The sequence below is a fragment of the Oreochromis niloticus genome, linkage group LG2 (genome assembly GCF_001858045.2).
Source record: "Oreochromis niloticus isolate F11D_XX linkage group LG2, O_niloticus_UMD_NMBU, whole genome shotgun sequence".
NCBI classification, from domain to species: domain Eukaryota; kingdom Metazoa; phylum Chordata; class Actinopteri; order Cichliformes; family Cichlidae; genus Oreochromis; species Oreochromis niloticus.
Window position 1 is genome coordinate 12,192,886 of NC_031966.2, and position 14,095 is coordinate 12,206,980.

Genomic DNA, 14,095 nt, shown 5'->3' on the forward strand with positions numbered 1-14,095 from the left:
AGGGCTGGCTATTTTCACATTTTGGCAGTTTTTAATGGGCTTTTTTTAGTCTTTTAGATTTAGACTTTCGGTTTCAGGCAAAATGTGTCTCTTTCATGTGGAATCTACCAATTAAAACAGCCTCATGAAATTACTGCCAGTATAAATGTACCTTAAATTTGCTACCAGTGAGAGTCAGCAGGTGCTGGCTCCAGAAAACTCTCTGGCTTGTGTGAAAAATTCCAAGAACTCTTTTCACACATTGTTATGATGTCAGGCGCTTATTTATTTTTGTGATGGTAAGTACATAAAGAAAATTCAAAACTGAATAATCACTTTGAATAACCTTTTCTCTGTGCTTTAGGAACGTCCACACAGGAAGTGCACATTGTGCATCATTTTCTGATGGTTGGTCATTAGCAGACATTCCAGGCTTCACTTCTTGGTAACCCTCTTTTTACCCATACTGCTGTATTTAACAGCCTGTCTTATGTCAATCCCCAATATCCTTCACTGGCAGCCACTTGAATCCCTTGCCCTGAAGCTGAGAAAAGTTTAACCCAGGCCCTGCCAACTTCACATCACTAAAACTTCATCTAAGCAACCAGCAGGGGCGGATCTAGAAGGGTGGCATTGGGTGGCAAGTGCCACCCTAAAATGATCCCTTGCCACCCCAAGTGCCACCCCAGTTTTGCATATGACAGTGTTGTTTATTAAAATAAGATAGCATTAACAGTTTGAGCGTAGTTACAGTCAACAGTGAATATAAATGCTAAAACTGAATATATTGCATAGTGTTCCCCCCCTCCACCATTAACAAATGGTTCAGCCCATAGCAGGACTGGCTTTTTTCTTGTTTTCAGTAGCAAGCACTGCTTATGATTGTGCCAGAGCACATTTTGAACAACACCATGGGAATTTCGGATTTTACACAGGTGGTTGGATGTTACACTCTGGAAATGGAAGGAAGGTGAGTGTTATTAACCCTCTGTGGTCCACGGACACGCTGCACCTCCAAATCGCATGACTATTTTAAGCTGACGTAGCAAAAAGCTGCAGCCACGCTGAGTCTCTATTTCAGCCCACATTAAAAGTTCGGACTTCAAAGTTTTTAAATTTTAATTACAGGCCAGTAAATCCAGAGTTATGATAATATATATAAACCACGCTTTTTACTAAATACTGTCGTCACGTTTTTGTGTGTGTGTGTTTTAAGCGTTTTCTAAGGACAGCGCGAAAACAGTAAAGAAAGGGGAATAAAGCCACCTCTTTCCTATCGGTGGAAAAATGCACCATGTCGACCAATTAAAAAAAAAAAGTCAACACGTGGGATTTGGTTGTTTAGGAAGAGGAGAAAGTTTTGGGAGTGAGGGTAACGGCAGCGAGACAGAGCGAGCGATCAAGAGTGAGAGAGAGAGTTTTTAGATGTGGGAGATTTGTGACGTTTAATGTGGAGTGTATACTTAGTGTGTTGTGTGGTCTTGTGTAGCTGTTCTGTTGTGTAGTCGTTTTGTTTTGTGTGTCAGTGAGGGCACTAATGAATGTCACAAAGGCACATTTGCAATGTAAACACTGTCACTAAGTAGAAAACCAGCGGAGTGATACACCTCCTGTTGTGAGGCCTGCAGGTTTGTCCCTGTGCTGTTCTCCTCTGTCTTTTGGTGGACAAACGTTTTTTTTACTGGCACACATCAGTTGTGGGGCATCTTATTGCGAAACCTGATTGTTCTCTCATTTTAGTTTTAGTAATATTTTTAAATGGTTGTACAAAATGAAAAAAACGGCAGGTGTATCGGCTGCATTTTTAGATAAATAGTTGTATATGTTTACAAAAGTACAATTTATATTTGCATTTCAAGTTATAAAAATTTACTCAACATGTCTGTGGGGGTTTTTTTTACAGTAAAAAATACTACTAGGATTTTAAGTTCTTTGTGTGATTTCAGATCAGTAATACTAATGCAGTATGTCAGTGAAAAAACAACTAAATTCAGTTGAGCTGAAAAGAATGATACCAAACAAGACAAGGGGAAAAAAATAAAATGAAACAATCTGAGGGTGAAATACAAACGTAAACTCAAAAGGGGTCAAAAATGGCCGGTTGTATTTCAGACCTCAGTGGATTAATCCAACAAATCAAGAAAAATGAGGTTTAAATTTTTGTTCATGACAGTGCAGATTTCTGACATTTTGTGTAATTTAAGCTGTAACAATGAGATTGTTTTCTAACAAAAAACAGAGTGAAACTTAAGTTAGACGTGTGTTTGTAAATGAACCGCCCCATGTTGAGCTTTCTGGATTTTATACTTATTGGGCTACATATTTATTTATTATACAGGCTATACAGTACATAACATCAAAACTCACATGTTTTATGTAACTAAAGTGTGTAATTATGTGGGCTACAGACAACAATTAAGTTATAGACTATATTTATATGAAAAACGTGTATACTTACTGCATTTGAATCATTTTAACCATATGTAACCGCCTGCATATGTGTTTGGGGGGGAAAAAAAGCTTTGATTTTGCCACCCCATTTGATTTCTTTGCCACCCTCATGCCACCCTAAGAAAATTTCTCTAGATCCGCCCCTGGCAACCAGGTGACCTTAGAAAGTGAATTAAATTCTGTCACTTAAGCAACTACGCCATAACTGCTGCTGACGTGAAGTGGATAAACTTCACAAGTTAAGGTAATTTATTGGTAAATTTAAATAGTTAATTGCTGTTAAATTTCATAGTAAAGTCATTGTCTTACATATACTTTAATACTTTATCTTTTGTATGTGGGTTAGGGAATTTATTTTTATAGCTATTTTTTGGTGTTTATCAGATTGTATAATAAAGCAGCAACCTTTGTTGCTTCACAAACAGCTGTGCTAAATCCATCTTTTATATACAGTCTGTGGTTTAACTCAATATTCAGATCACTGCAGTTACAATTTGTTCATCAGTTAATTAGAATAACTCACTTTACATTAACCAGATTTTTTCAAAAAGTGAGCATTTGTTTATTTTTAAAAGGTTTTTGTTTTAATACATGTTATGTGAAGATTCAGTGTTTAATATGCTTCAGTTTACAGCAGTGATTCATCACTGGCAATGTTCATCTTTGTTTCTATCATTTCCGTAGCATGCAGGCCAAACAACATGTGATTAAACAATTTAATGTTGGTAATGAATGCTGAAGATAGATGCATGTGAGGTATTTTATGTATGCAGAGGAAGCTATCAGGTTGGTTAACTGAGGAAACAGATTAACAAGAGGCTAAGAATATGGAGGCTTAGTCTATGTGATCGTCACTCACAAGAACCCTGCCTTCATGACAAAACGTCACCATTGTTTTTTGTTCAAATGCTTCAAATGACCTGTGTTTACATTTTCCTAACAAGTGACCTTTTGTGTCTTGAGTGACTCACCTCTGCCACAAGCAACAATGGAAGGATGGGAGGTTTGATAATGTCACAACACTTAGGAGGGAGGTAGTCTGAATACAAAGTGGCAGACTTTGACTTTGCATTGTTTACTCCAAACAGTCAGCATGCTTTTTTTGTTTTTTTTTTTGTTTCTTGCGGGTTTTTTAGCCAGAAAACATACTCATTCCCTAACATTAACACTATTTAATTCCTATACCTTAAACCAGATGGCAGAACTGAAAACACTCATATCATGCATACAGTCACAAAAAACAGTCACAGCTGTTTCTTATTTTAGTTTTTTTTTTTTTTTTATCTAGGTTTCCACAAAATGTGTTCGCTGAAGCCTTCAGTCACATCATTCTCTTTGTTCAGATATCACAGAAACATCTCAGTTGTAATCACAGGAAGTTTGGAGCTTTTGTCAGGTAAAATAAACTCTACAAGTGAACTTCTGGGCAAAAGCTGGGAAGTAAATGTTGATTTTGACTGTTTTTGTCAAAGTACTATTTTCAAACTCAAACCTTTTTTTCTTTACATATTAGCATGGGTGAGCCCCTGGGCAATGATGTATGAGACCCTCTTTCTGCAGCGATGCAAGACCTCCAGACCAAAAAAGAGACAAAGACACAAACTATGCACCTATCACGGTCTGTCTCCAAAATTACATCCCTGAGCTATTTTGAGTTATATTATTGTATGTCATTTTAGTTTTTTGTAGCTGTTTTGCACCTCTTTCTACAATCCATCCAACCTTTTTCTTCCACTTATCCAATTCTGGGTCACGGGGCGAAAGATGTCTTACACCATGGACAGGACGGCAATTTATCATCTATTTCTTATTACTTTGCTTTACTCTGTTGCCTGTGTTTCTTGCAGTGATTGCTTCTTCTTGTGGTCCTTCTGCAACTCATTTCACTTCCTTTGTGTGTCTTTGCTATCGTTTTGTTGTCATTTTTTATTTCATTTTGATTGATTTCTGTCTCCTGCTGCTTTGTAATACAGTACACTTTCTCAGATATGCCCATTAAACATTTCATTTTAATACACGATAGCTGGTCCTGAGTCACAACATAGAAGTATCTTTAGAAAATAAATTGCTGCTGATTTTTTTTGTTTTGTTTTATAGCATCAGACTTCTTCATTGAAATCTATTATTATTCCTTTCCCTCCTCCCAGAAACAGACCATGTGTCACTTATGTGTGAGGATAGTTTACCGGAGAGACACTGGCCATGTATTTTTTTAGCACCCAAGCAGGAAGTGAGAAAGTTTTTGTGTGCATGCTGGGTGAGCAGATGTCACTAAAATCAATAAACCAGCAAGTGCCGACTTCTTTTCTGTGTTTTACAGTACATCCGTAATTTCAAATCATTCTTCAGTTCAATAGGGAATCACTAGCTTATTATAAGCTTACTTATTCACTGAAGACTGAAGGATTGGTGACTCAAAGGCTCGTGCAGTTCTCATAATAGCATGGATACGTCAGAAATATGTGCTTGCCAAACAGAATAAATAAATAAATACAGTCAGGTGGCTAGATGATAAATCAATAGAACTTTACACCCAAGATGTTCACTTTGCAAGTTTACTGACAATTTAATAATGGAAATATTCCAACAAAAAACATGCTGGAACAGTAATTTGCTGATTAAGTCCAGCTGTCCTTCCCTACTACAACAAAAGACAAACTCAAGTGAAATAGAAGTGTTGCAATTCCAGGCACTGATGACAGAGAGCAATCATTCCATTTCCTGAGATCATTTTTGCTCCACAGAACTGAACTTTTCTTGCACTGAAACAACCCAGAAAACATCTTATTCCCTGGACAGTTTGTAATGTGCTGAACTGGAGACTGGTCTGAGACACAGCCAAGGTTTCTATTGGTGCTGTTTCTTTCTTTGTCTGTTCAGTCATGAAGACTAATGTTACAGTGCTGCACAGTTCCTTTGCTGACTGTTCCCACTGCTGTATGAAGGAAATGTGCACCAGTCCTTTTGTGTGCGAAACACCAAACATGCACCAGATGTTTACATTACTAAATGTGGAAACATTTGTTTATTGGTTGCATTTCTGTTGTGCTACTCTGATATTAAGTATGCAGAAGTGGCATAGATTGCTACTTGCAACATCATTTTGCAGAGATGTTGTACATTGAAAATCTTTCACAATGAGCTAGAGTGCATTTTAAAAGTAGCCCCGGATGCACAAAAAGGACAAAAAGGTGGTGTGGTATGCGAGGATCATAATATACCAGCAGCAGCCTGCAGTGTCGCACACACATAAAGTAAGAATGGAATGTCGTCTCACTTTAAGCGTGCATCAAAAAGGGGGAATTTAAAACGTCTAGAAAGTAAGCCAAACAATAGACTAAAGAGAAAAAATATAAGAATAACAAATCAACGAAAAGCTCAAATCACTGCATTTGTATATCTACTGACATCCTATAAACATAGCACATGTACAGGTGTCATACTTACAGTACAAGATCAAGTTATTTAAAGCCAGAAAAGCTTTATGGCAGAAGACCCCGAAGGCAAACCCCCTTTGCCATTGTTGTGTCTTCACTTATAGACTTTATTTTGCAAACAGACTACTGCTCTAATAATAATAACTGAATGTGGACAATTGTGAAGGATGTACACTAGACTTTAAGTAGGAGTGCAAGATATAAAAATGCAAAAATGTCCTAAAATGTTATGAACATCATCATTATTATTAGTGTTCGTAGTAGTAATAATATATGCTTTTCTTTACTGTACCACCAATTTAAAACATTGTAGGATAGTTTAGTCTTTTACACATATACATACTTGAATGCATGTTCTTTAAATTTGCACTTTAGTTTAAAACCTAAGTAAGTATCTAAAAGAAAAAATAATAATACTATTTTTTCTGTCTCCCCGCTTTATATGGTCTGTAGCAAAAAAGGGAATAAAGAACTAAGAAATAACCAAATCTGCTCATTTGCGGTTTGTCAAATTTAATTTAGTATAAAACAGAATTTTATGGAGCAGCAGTAAGGTGATAATGAATGGAGTTTAATTAATGGAATATGTAGCACCGTTGATGCATTACTTTATAGTTGATATGTGAATCTGTGTGTGTATAAATATAAATACACATACGTGTGTGTCTCTGTGTGAGAAAGTGAGAGAGTGGGGCAGCCATAAGACCCGTCTCTCTCGCTCTCTTTCTCTCCCACTCTCTCTCTCTTTCGCGCGCTTCCCTTTCCCTCCCGTGTTAGTCAAGGACAGTTTCGCTTGGCACGGAGGCACTAAACCGCTCCACATCCACTCTGTCGGTGTGCGCTCGTTCTCTTGCCTATACTGCCTACTACGGGATATTTGTGATTGGTTCATCCCCTCCTCTCATCCCTCCCTCCCCTGTGATTGTATGTAAATCCGGTCGGGACTGAGCCAGTAGGTGAGGTTGGGGCTGGTGGCTCCTACCTCAGTGGCGCACACGAGACCCGAGAGCGGCCGAGGTGAGATCGCTGCGCCGTCGGAGCTGTCCACTCTGTCGTGGTGCTGAACTCTACACCCTCCTCTCGCCTTCTCCTTCCTCCGTCGGCTCTACTGTACTTGGTGTTATTTTGGGAAAGGATTAACAATCTGCCCTTTGGCTGCTTAGAGGTGCAAACTTCTACGGAGCACAGCTCTCTGCCCAAATCGGAAATTACCCCCAGATCGTCCGTGGATTTGACCCGACCTCGAGATTATCGTTAATTGGCCCTTACTTTGTTGAGAAGTGTTGCTTCAATCCGTTCACCGCAACTGTTGTTTGGATTACCCTCCTGGATGGTTAACGTCTGGACTCACAGGTAAGAAAATGTGTGTTTGTGTGTTTTATATGCTGTTGTGGACTAATTGTTAAAGCCCATCCGATCTGAGCGCCTTCCCGAGGAAGTCCTCATCTCTGTGTGACTCGCTATCAGACACCCAGCTTAACCCCCATCATCGGTGAGGCGCCACAACTCTTTTCTAATAATCCACCGGGTCAGTCTCCCCGACTCAGAAAATATCTCTCAATCTACTGCCTTAAGCTTTTACCATTTTCAATTTACTTTGAGCCAGGTCCCGGAGGCTCAAATCAGCTGATATCCGGATATCTGAAGTTGAGATTATAGTTGCTGTTATGCCGTCAGGGTGCGCGCACTGAAGCACAAACATTCCCCATTGTAACACAATCAATGTTTCTGAAACGATTGCAGGCACGCCGCGCTGCCCAGAGCTTTTAATTTATCCGCGTAGTACTTAGCGTGTTATTTTTTCCCCCCCTTGGCACGCTAATCCTTGAGTGACACCGTTAGCAGCGGAGGGATTATACTTTTGTTTTTCATCCTCTGCTTTGCGCCTGACTCATTTGGCAGTACTATATTACGGGCTCTTGTGCCGGGGATGGCCGTTAACTGTGTTGTCTGGCGATTTGCGAAATAAAATATTTGGGGGTCATTGTTTTAATCTCTGCTGTGGTGCATCAGACGGACTTAAAAGTAGCCCACCAGAAAACCAGATTAAGTTCTCCAATCGATACGACTTAGATTTTACATGTTAAATCCACTACGCGAGGTTTCTGTTGCAGGACGTGGGAGCGTCATCATATTTTTTTTGTTTTTTGTGTGGAAAAGTAGGACTCGTGCACATTAATATACAACAGAATTTGGCAAGTTTCAAATTAATTTAATAATATGTTCTGTGGATAAAAGCCCATTCTTTTGAAGTTCATGTTTCAGATGAAAATATAAATGGGAACCTTACAGGTTTACTTATGTTTTAAACACATTTATGCATCATCGTTTGACACTTTAATAAGAGTTACATGCTTTTATTTACACGGGCATCTTCAGTGTCACTTTTCCTTTTAGTGTTTTGTTCTTAGTGTTTTCTCGCCTTTAAATGATCCAAATACCTCTTTCCGCACAGATTATACAAAAACTAGGCTAACGCTTCAACTTTTACCTTCAATATTCGTTTCTTTTTTGATTTGTGGACAAGACTGAATCCTGATTCACCTAGTGACAACTTCACTTGCTTACAGTAAGTGCAGTAAGCACATCAAAGGGACAAGACAGAGGATGTCTTCATAAAAACTTTAAATTCTTGGTGTTTGGTCCTTCCCACACAATGTTGACATACTTTGTAATTCATAAGGTGCGCAGATGCTGCCAATCCCGGCACATTCCTTGACTAATTGCACTAGCAAGTAAAAATCTTGTGTAGAAAGTACAAATGCCACAGAAGCCATGCAGTTTGAACGTTCAGCCATCTGTAGGCCTCTACAATCAAACTTCAAACACTCCATTCCCGCAATGCATCTACTTTATCTTTCGAAGCTCTTTGAAACCACAAGATAGAATCTATTTCCAATGGTGCATTAGATGGATCTGTGAATCTGGTTTTCAAGGCTGCACTCACTAATTGATTCTCCACTTGAATACAAGCCAGGGACCAAGTAATGTATCATTTATGCAAGTTATATATTATATATACTGTGCAGAATGAAGTGAGGATATTTGATAAACGTGCCAGTCTTAATAAATAAGACTCAGCTGTAGAGGGAAGCAGAAAGTGAGATAATTTTCAGAATGACTCTGTAGACTTTGCGCACTGAATGATGCCAATAATATCAGTGCACATTAATGTTCAAGATGACAAAGCTAAATAGCTGTATTCATAACACTCCCAGTGGGAAAACATTTTTTTTTCTCCACCACACTAAGACCAGAAAAGTCTTTCTATTTCTTTTTTGGACTCCAATTAAGCCATTTAACAAAAGATATACTGTAGGTGCCAGCTGAGCAGGTATAGTGTTAATGGAGCTGCTCTGCTTTCCATTAAAATGACTTTCTTTTGAGCACAGTGGGGAGGCAAAGACTTTAGAGTCAATAATGCTTTTCACTAGAAGGAAGAATAAAATGCTAGGAAACTGATCAAGGCATTTCAGCTTTGAGAGGAAAAGCACACAATGTGAAGGTGAGAGCACCCACTGATGGTAGCTAGTTGCAGGGGGCAGATTTGGGGTGATATGACAATAAAGCTGTATGTTGGGAAGGAAAATTGCGCTGCCACTGAAAATGGTACCATTTTAGGGTTTTCACCGTGATCTCAGGTGTCCAGGCGTCGCAGCAGGCTCAAAAATCTTTAGCAATTATCCTCTGAGATGTCTTTATGGGCTATTTTAGAGAGGTAACTGGTCTTTGAAAGCAGATTTTATTCTGAGAGAAGTACTCTTGTGGCTTTCTGTACACATGTCAGATACAACTGCGCATGCTGCAGCCAGGTCAGTTCGAGTAGGTTTTCCCATTAAACCAATAATGGTCTGCTCGGCCTCTTTTGAAAACTGTACAAGACACTCATCAAATGTGGGGGATAAAAACTGTAACACTACCAGTTTCCTGTGTTGAGGTTTCTAACATGTGACCTGAGCATGTGTCACAAGACAACATACCTGCTGTGCTGGTAAAGCTGCTTTAATGGGTTTAGACAGTGAACGATGTGTTCGAGTCCCTTGCAGATGGAGGTGTACACACAACCTTTCAACTCTCAGAATTTATCACCATGCTTGATAAACACTTTTTCAAAGCTCCGTTTGATATCTAAAAGGTCTGTTCACCCGAAAGACATCAAAAGAAATGTTCTTGGTATCCAGTCATGCAGATTGTTTTCCTCCTTTGCTTTTGAAAAGGTTTAAGAGATAAATGCCTCTTAAACTTCTGCCTCTGCCCAAATACAATGAACATAAATAAATATGAATGTATCTGTGCTAGTTTGAACCCATTCTATAACTCTTATATGGACTGTTTCTGGTTTTTGGCAGAAACTGGTTCATCTAAAGGGCAGAACATTATTCTTAGAAGTACATGTTTATGTTGATTTTTACGCTTTACCAACTGAAGCCAAAAGCTGCTCTAAATGCTGCTTCTCAGACAGTTTCTTCTACTCTTGGTCCTGTATGGTGTCAATTAGAGGGGATATCTCTAAACGGTCAGCTCTTTCTGTAAGCACAGAAGCCCCGCCCACCTGCTGTTCACGGCTCATGTTTACGAGGGGCAGCCAATAAAATAAAAATGAGCTAGTCTGAGATAAAGAGTGAACTGACAGGGATCTTGAACCGTGAATCTTGCAACACTGCCTAAACAGAGTTGAAGAATAAAATTAAGGATCTTAAAATGAGAATAAAAGATCCCCTTTAAACATTTCAGTTCCATAAGCTTTGCAAAATAAATCTAATTCACCTTGGGCCAATAAAAATGAATCAGTGGAGCTAAAGTAAATGAGAAAATATCTTTTAGAATTAGCTGAACCAGATAAAGAAAGTTCAGTGCTCAAGATATACTCTCATACTTTTTTGTCAACCATAAAGTCGGGGGGTGAGGGAACGCATGAAGCAGATGTTTTTCAAAGCTTAAAAATGTACCTGCTAACACAAGTCAACAGATTTCTTAGCTAATTTGTTCATCTGATCCTTGGCTTTGCATCTAATATATGAAGCAACATTTTGCCTGTCACTATCAGTGCATCTTCACTCTTGATGTGGCAACCACATTGTGACAACAAGACTAGGAAGTCACTGCACACAGCTGTCGTTGGCCAAGAAATGTCTCTAGCACATCCTGTACAACACCAAAAATTCATTTAGTTTTTCAGTATTTGCGCAGTTATTTTAGTATAGCCAGATAGTTAGCGAGGTTTAGAGATACTAGCAGATGCAATTTTGAACTTTGAAAAGAGCTAGCAGCTTCTTCCTGCCTCCCCAGCTCAATGTTTACAGTGCAGACATAATAGTGGCATCAGTCTTCAAATTTCACTCTTGGCAAGAAAATAAGCAGAATCCCCAAAATATCTCTCTATTCCTTCAGTTTGAATTCTGTTATTTGTTGAAAGATGCCACCTGCACCGACTGAATTTATCAGCAACAGACTGTTCCTAAGTAATGCCTGGTTTCACAGTCATAATGACACCGTGTATATTCTCACCGGAGAGTTACCCTTTACGGGCACGGTGACTCCACTGGAGCAGTTTGGAGAGTAAAAGCACTTTTAAATTGGTCCCAGTCCAATTTATAGGGTGTTTACTTCCAGAATTCACCTTAAGTAGTTTTTCCCTTGTTAGTCTGGGTTTGACCAGCAGTATGGGTGTTGTCTGCCTACCTGTTTTCAACAATCATCATATGGGTTATTTTACATACAAGGGGCGGCAGCTGAGAAAAAACTGACTAAAGACGGTGAAAAACACTGAGATTAAATCTACATTTCAAGTGTTTTCAGTGTATATTGTCATATAAAAATTGTTTGTTTTTATGTTTCATGACTTAATAGCCCAACCCATCTCAACAATGACACTTGTAACACTGCTCCCCCCCCTTTTCCATCTCTTTTCTTCCCACTCTGAGCTAAGCTTTAACCGCTGCCAACTCCCATCTGTGTCTCTGTGTCTGTCTTTGTTGTTCCCCTCTTTAATACGTGGAATCTTTATTGTGCAGAAGACCCACACAGACTGACGTATGTTATTCTGCTAACATGTTTAGGAGACACAACCTCCTCCTGACATTCTTTTCTCCTGGCAAGCAGCGGTTTGTTTGATGATGTGAAAAATATTTTTTTTCCCCTCTGTTGTGCACGTTGCCGCTCTCTTTATAGGACTTCACCATTGCATGAAAAAATACAAACAAACAGAAAAGCTATTATTATCGCATGTAGCTTTTACAGATGAAAACGGCTATAATGTAATTTAGATTACTATTTGCATTTAGCTTGCTGTAATGATGTGAGAGGATCCCTGCTCTGTGTACAGTGAAATCAAGCTGGTAACATTTCCACTGGATCATTTTTCTTTTTCCTTGCTTGGAGGATCAATATAAGCTAACAGTATGAGGCCGTGTCTCCTGACTTTTCAAACAGCTCTAGATTTCTGAAGCATGACCTCCTACATTCCATGTCTTGATTGAACTCCAAGTGGATTGTTAAATTGTTATTGTCATAACCTATTTCATGCAGTATGGCAGAACAAGGGTTTTGTGACTACTTTTAAGGCCAAGGCTTGGGGATATATTGAGAAGGCTCTTTGCAGATGGTCAGACCATAACAGAAGTAGAACAAACCTTCAAGGCAAAGGCCAACAGGCTGTAGGTTTCTGCTCTAATCCCGTCGAGCACAGTGATGACAAGTGTGGTTTGAGGCATTGTAAAATACTGTATGTTTCAGTGGGTCTGCTAGGAACCTGGCGGCTTTGGTCAAAGTCAGAGACATAACAGTCTGTCTCTGAAATAATAATGCTGTTGTTTGCTGGTTGTTGGAAGCATCTGATGCTCTGGGAGTAAGGGTGGTCTGGCCATGCGTTGCATTTTAATGATATCACAAGTCACAGTTTGCTGTTCGCTGCTTCTGTGGCCAAGTGTGACAACATTGTTCAGGGCACAGTACAGTAGATCAGATCGGTCTGATTATGTAATGATTATTAACAATGGGAGAGCCATGTGCCTCTGCCAGGCGTTTTTCCTGCAGTCTTGTAGTGACAGCCTGTACTTCCTGACATTTGAAACGGTCTATAAATTAAAGAGCTATAAAAGAAAAGTCAAGGTCTTTGTTGCCTCTGCCTCATGTGGAAAGACTCCCAAGACCATAAATGATTGTAATGTCAGCCATATAAGGTTGAAATCTCTGTCAAATCTTTCTCAGGAGTTCCTGCGTTGGGAGTATTTTTGTTGTGCTTCCTCGTGCTCTTGATTGTTAATAACTGTGGTTTTTGGATTAATTGGACGGTACAACTAAAGCTGATAGTACACACTACACTGTTTATAATTCTCAGATGTTGAGCCAAACTCTACAGAAAGCCTGTGCATGACAAAACATATATTAGAATCCCCTTCATTTTAGCTTTGGGTGGTTTTTTTCAGTGCTGTGATGAATAATGAACACGCACTCTGTGGATGAATTAGTTCAAATTTTCATACAGTATAAACTGGCAGCCCGGGACTGGTCACAGTGTGCTATCTGGCATTTCTTAGAGGACTGGCTGTGTGGATCAAAGACACACGATATACTCTGAGAAATTCTCAAGCTTCTTTAGCAGGAACCAAGAATAGAGTCTTTCAATTCCCCTTCAAGTGTCACCAAGTCCTGTTTTTTTTTACATAAAATTATTTTTTTAGGGTTTTATTATCTTTTTTAATTGCTATAATTTCTTAATTCATACATCTTGAGAGAGTGAAACTCCAAAAACTTCAAGTGCATTTCTTATCACTTGGAGTTTATGTTTGAGCTTCAGTTTTTTTTTTTTTTTATTTAATGATAGAAATTGAAATTTAAAAAGTTTTTTTTTAGTTTCTTCCCTACAAAGTATAAAGTAGAGGGGGCTTTGATTCATCTTCTTCATCACCAGATAAAGTTTGCCTACTTCAGATGAAGTCATAAATATTAAAATATTTACTGTTACAAGAAATATAAATGAGGACTATTTGATATTTATGGAATTACATTTATTTACTTTTTGCCAAACTCCCAGGCCTGTATCATAAATGCCTACCTAGTATCTGGTTAGATCAGGTTAGAAAGCTATAAACTGCCTGCATAGGCAGACAGCAATGTAAATGCAAATTGCACTGAGGTTGTTCTTCTTGCCTTTAATTCTGTTTCATTTAATAGCCTTTGATGTCCACCACCGATTTGTGAAGCTATGTATTCAGTTTTATACGTGT

The 14,095-nt window shown here is 38.8% G+C and overlaps 1 protein-coding gene and 1 long non-coding RNA gene across 4 annotated transcripts in view; both read left to right on the forward strand.

The window, feature by feature from the left end:
* The first annotated feature begins 3,716 nt into the window (after positions 1-3,716).
* Positions 3,717-4,697, forward strand: LOC112842186 (uncharacterized). The gene is made up of 3 exons (XR_003213895.1): positions 3,717-3,826; positions 3,944-4,048; positions 4,578-4,697. It is a non-coding gene; the product is annotated as an uncharacterized LOC112842186 (long non-coding RNA).
* Positions 4,698-6,627: 1,930 nt separating this feature from the next.
* The window catches only part of fstl5 (follistatin-like 5), a 176,907-nt gene continuing 169,439 nt past the window's right edge, over positions 6,628-14,095 (forward strand). For all 3 annotated transcript variants that reach the window (XM_005467247.3, XM_019363975.2, XM_003443412.4), the window contains exon 1: positions 6,628-7,220. In XM_005467247.3, coding sequence (XP_005467304.1) covers positions 7,198-7,220 — 23 coding nt within the window. In that variant the 5' untranslated portion in view covers positions 6,628-7,197. The remainder of the gene's footprint in view (positions 7,221-14,095) is intronic.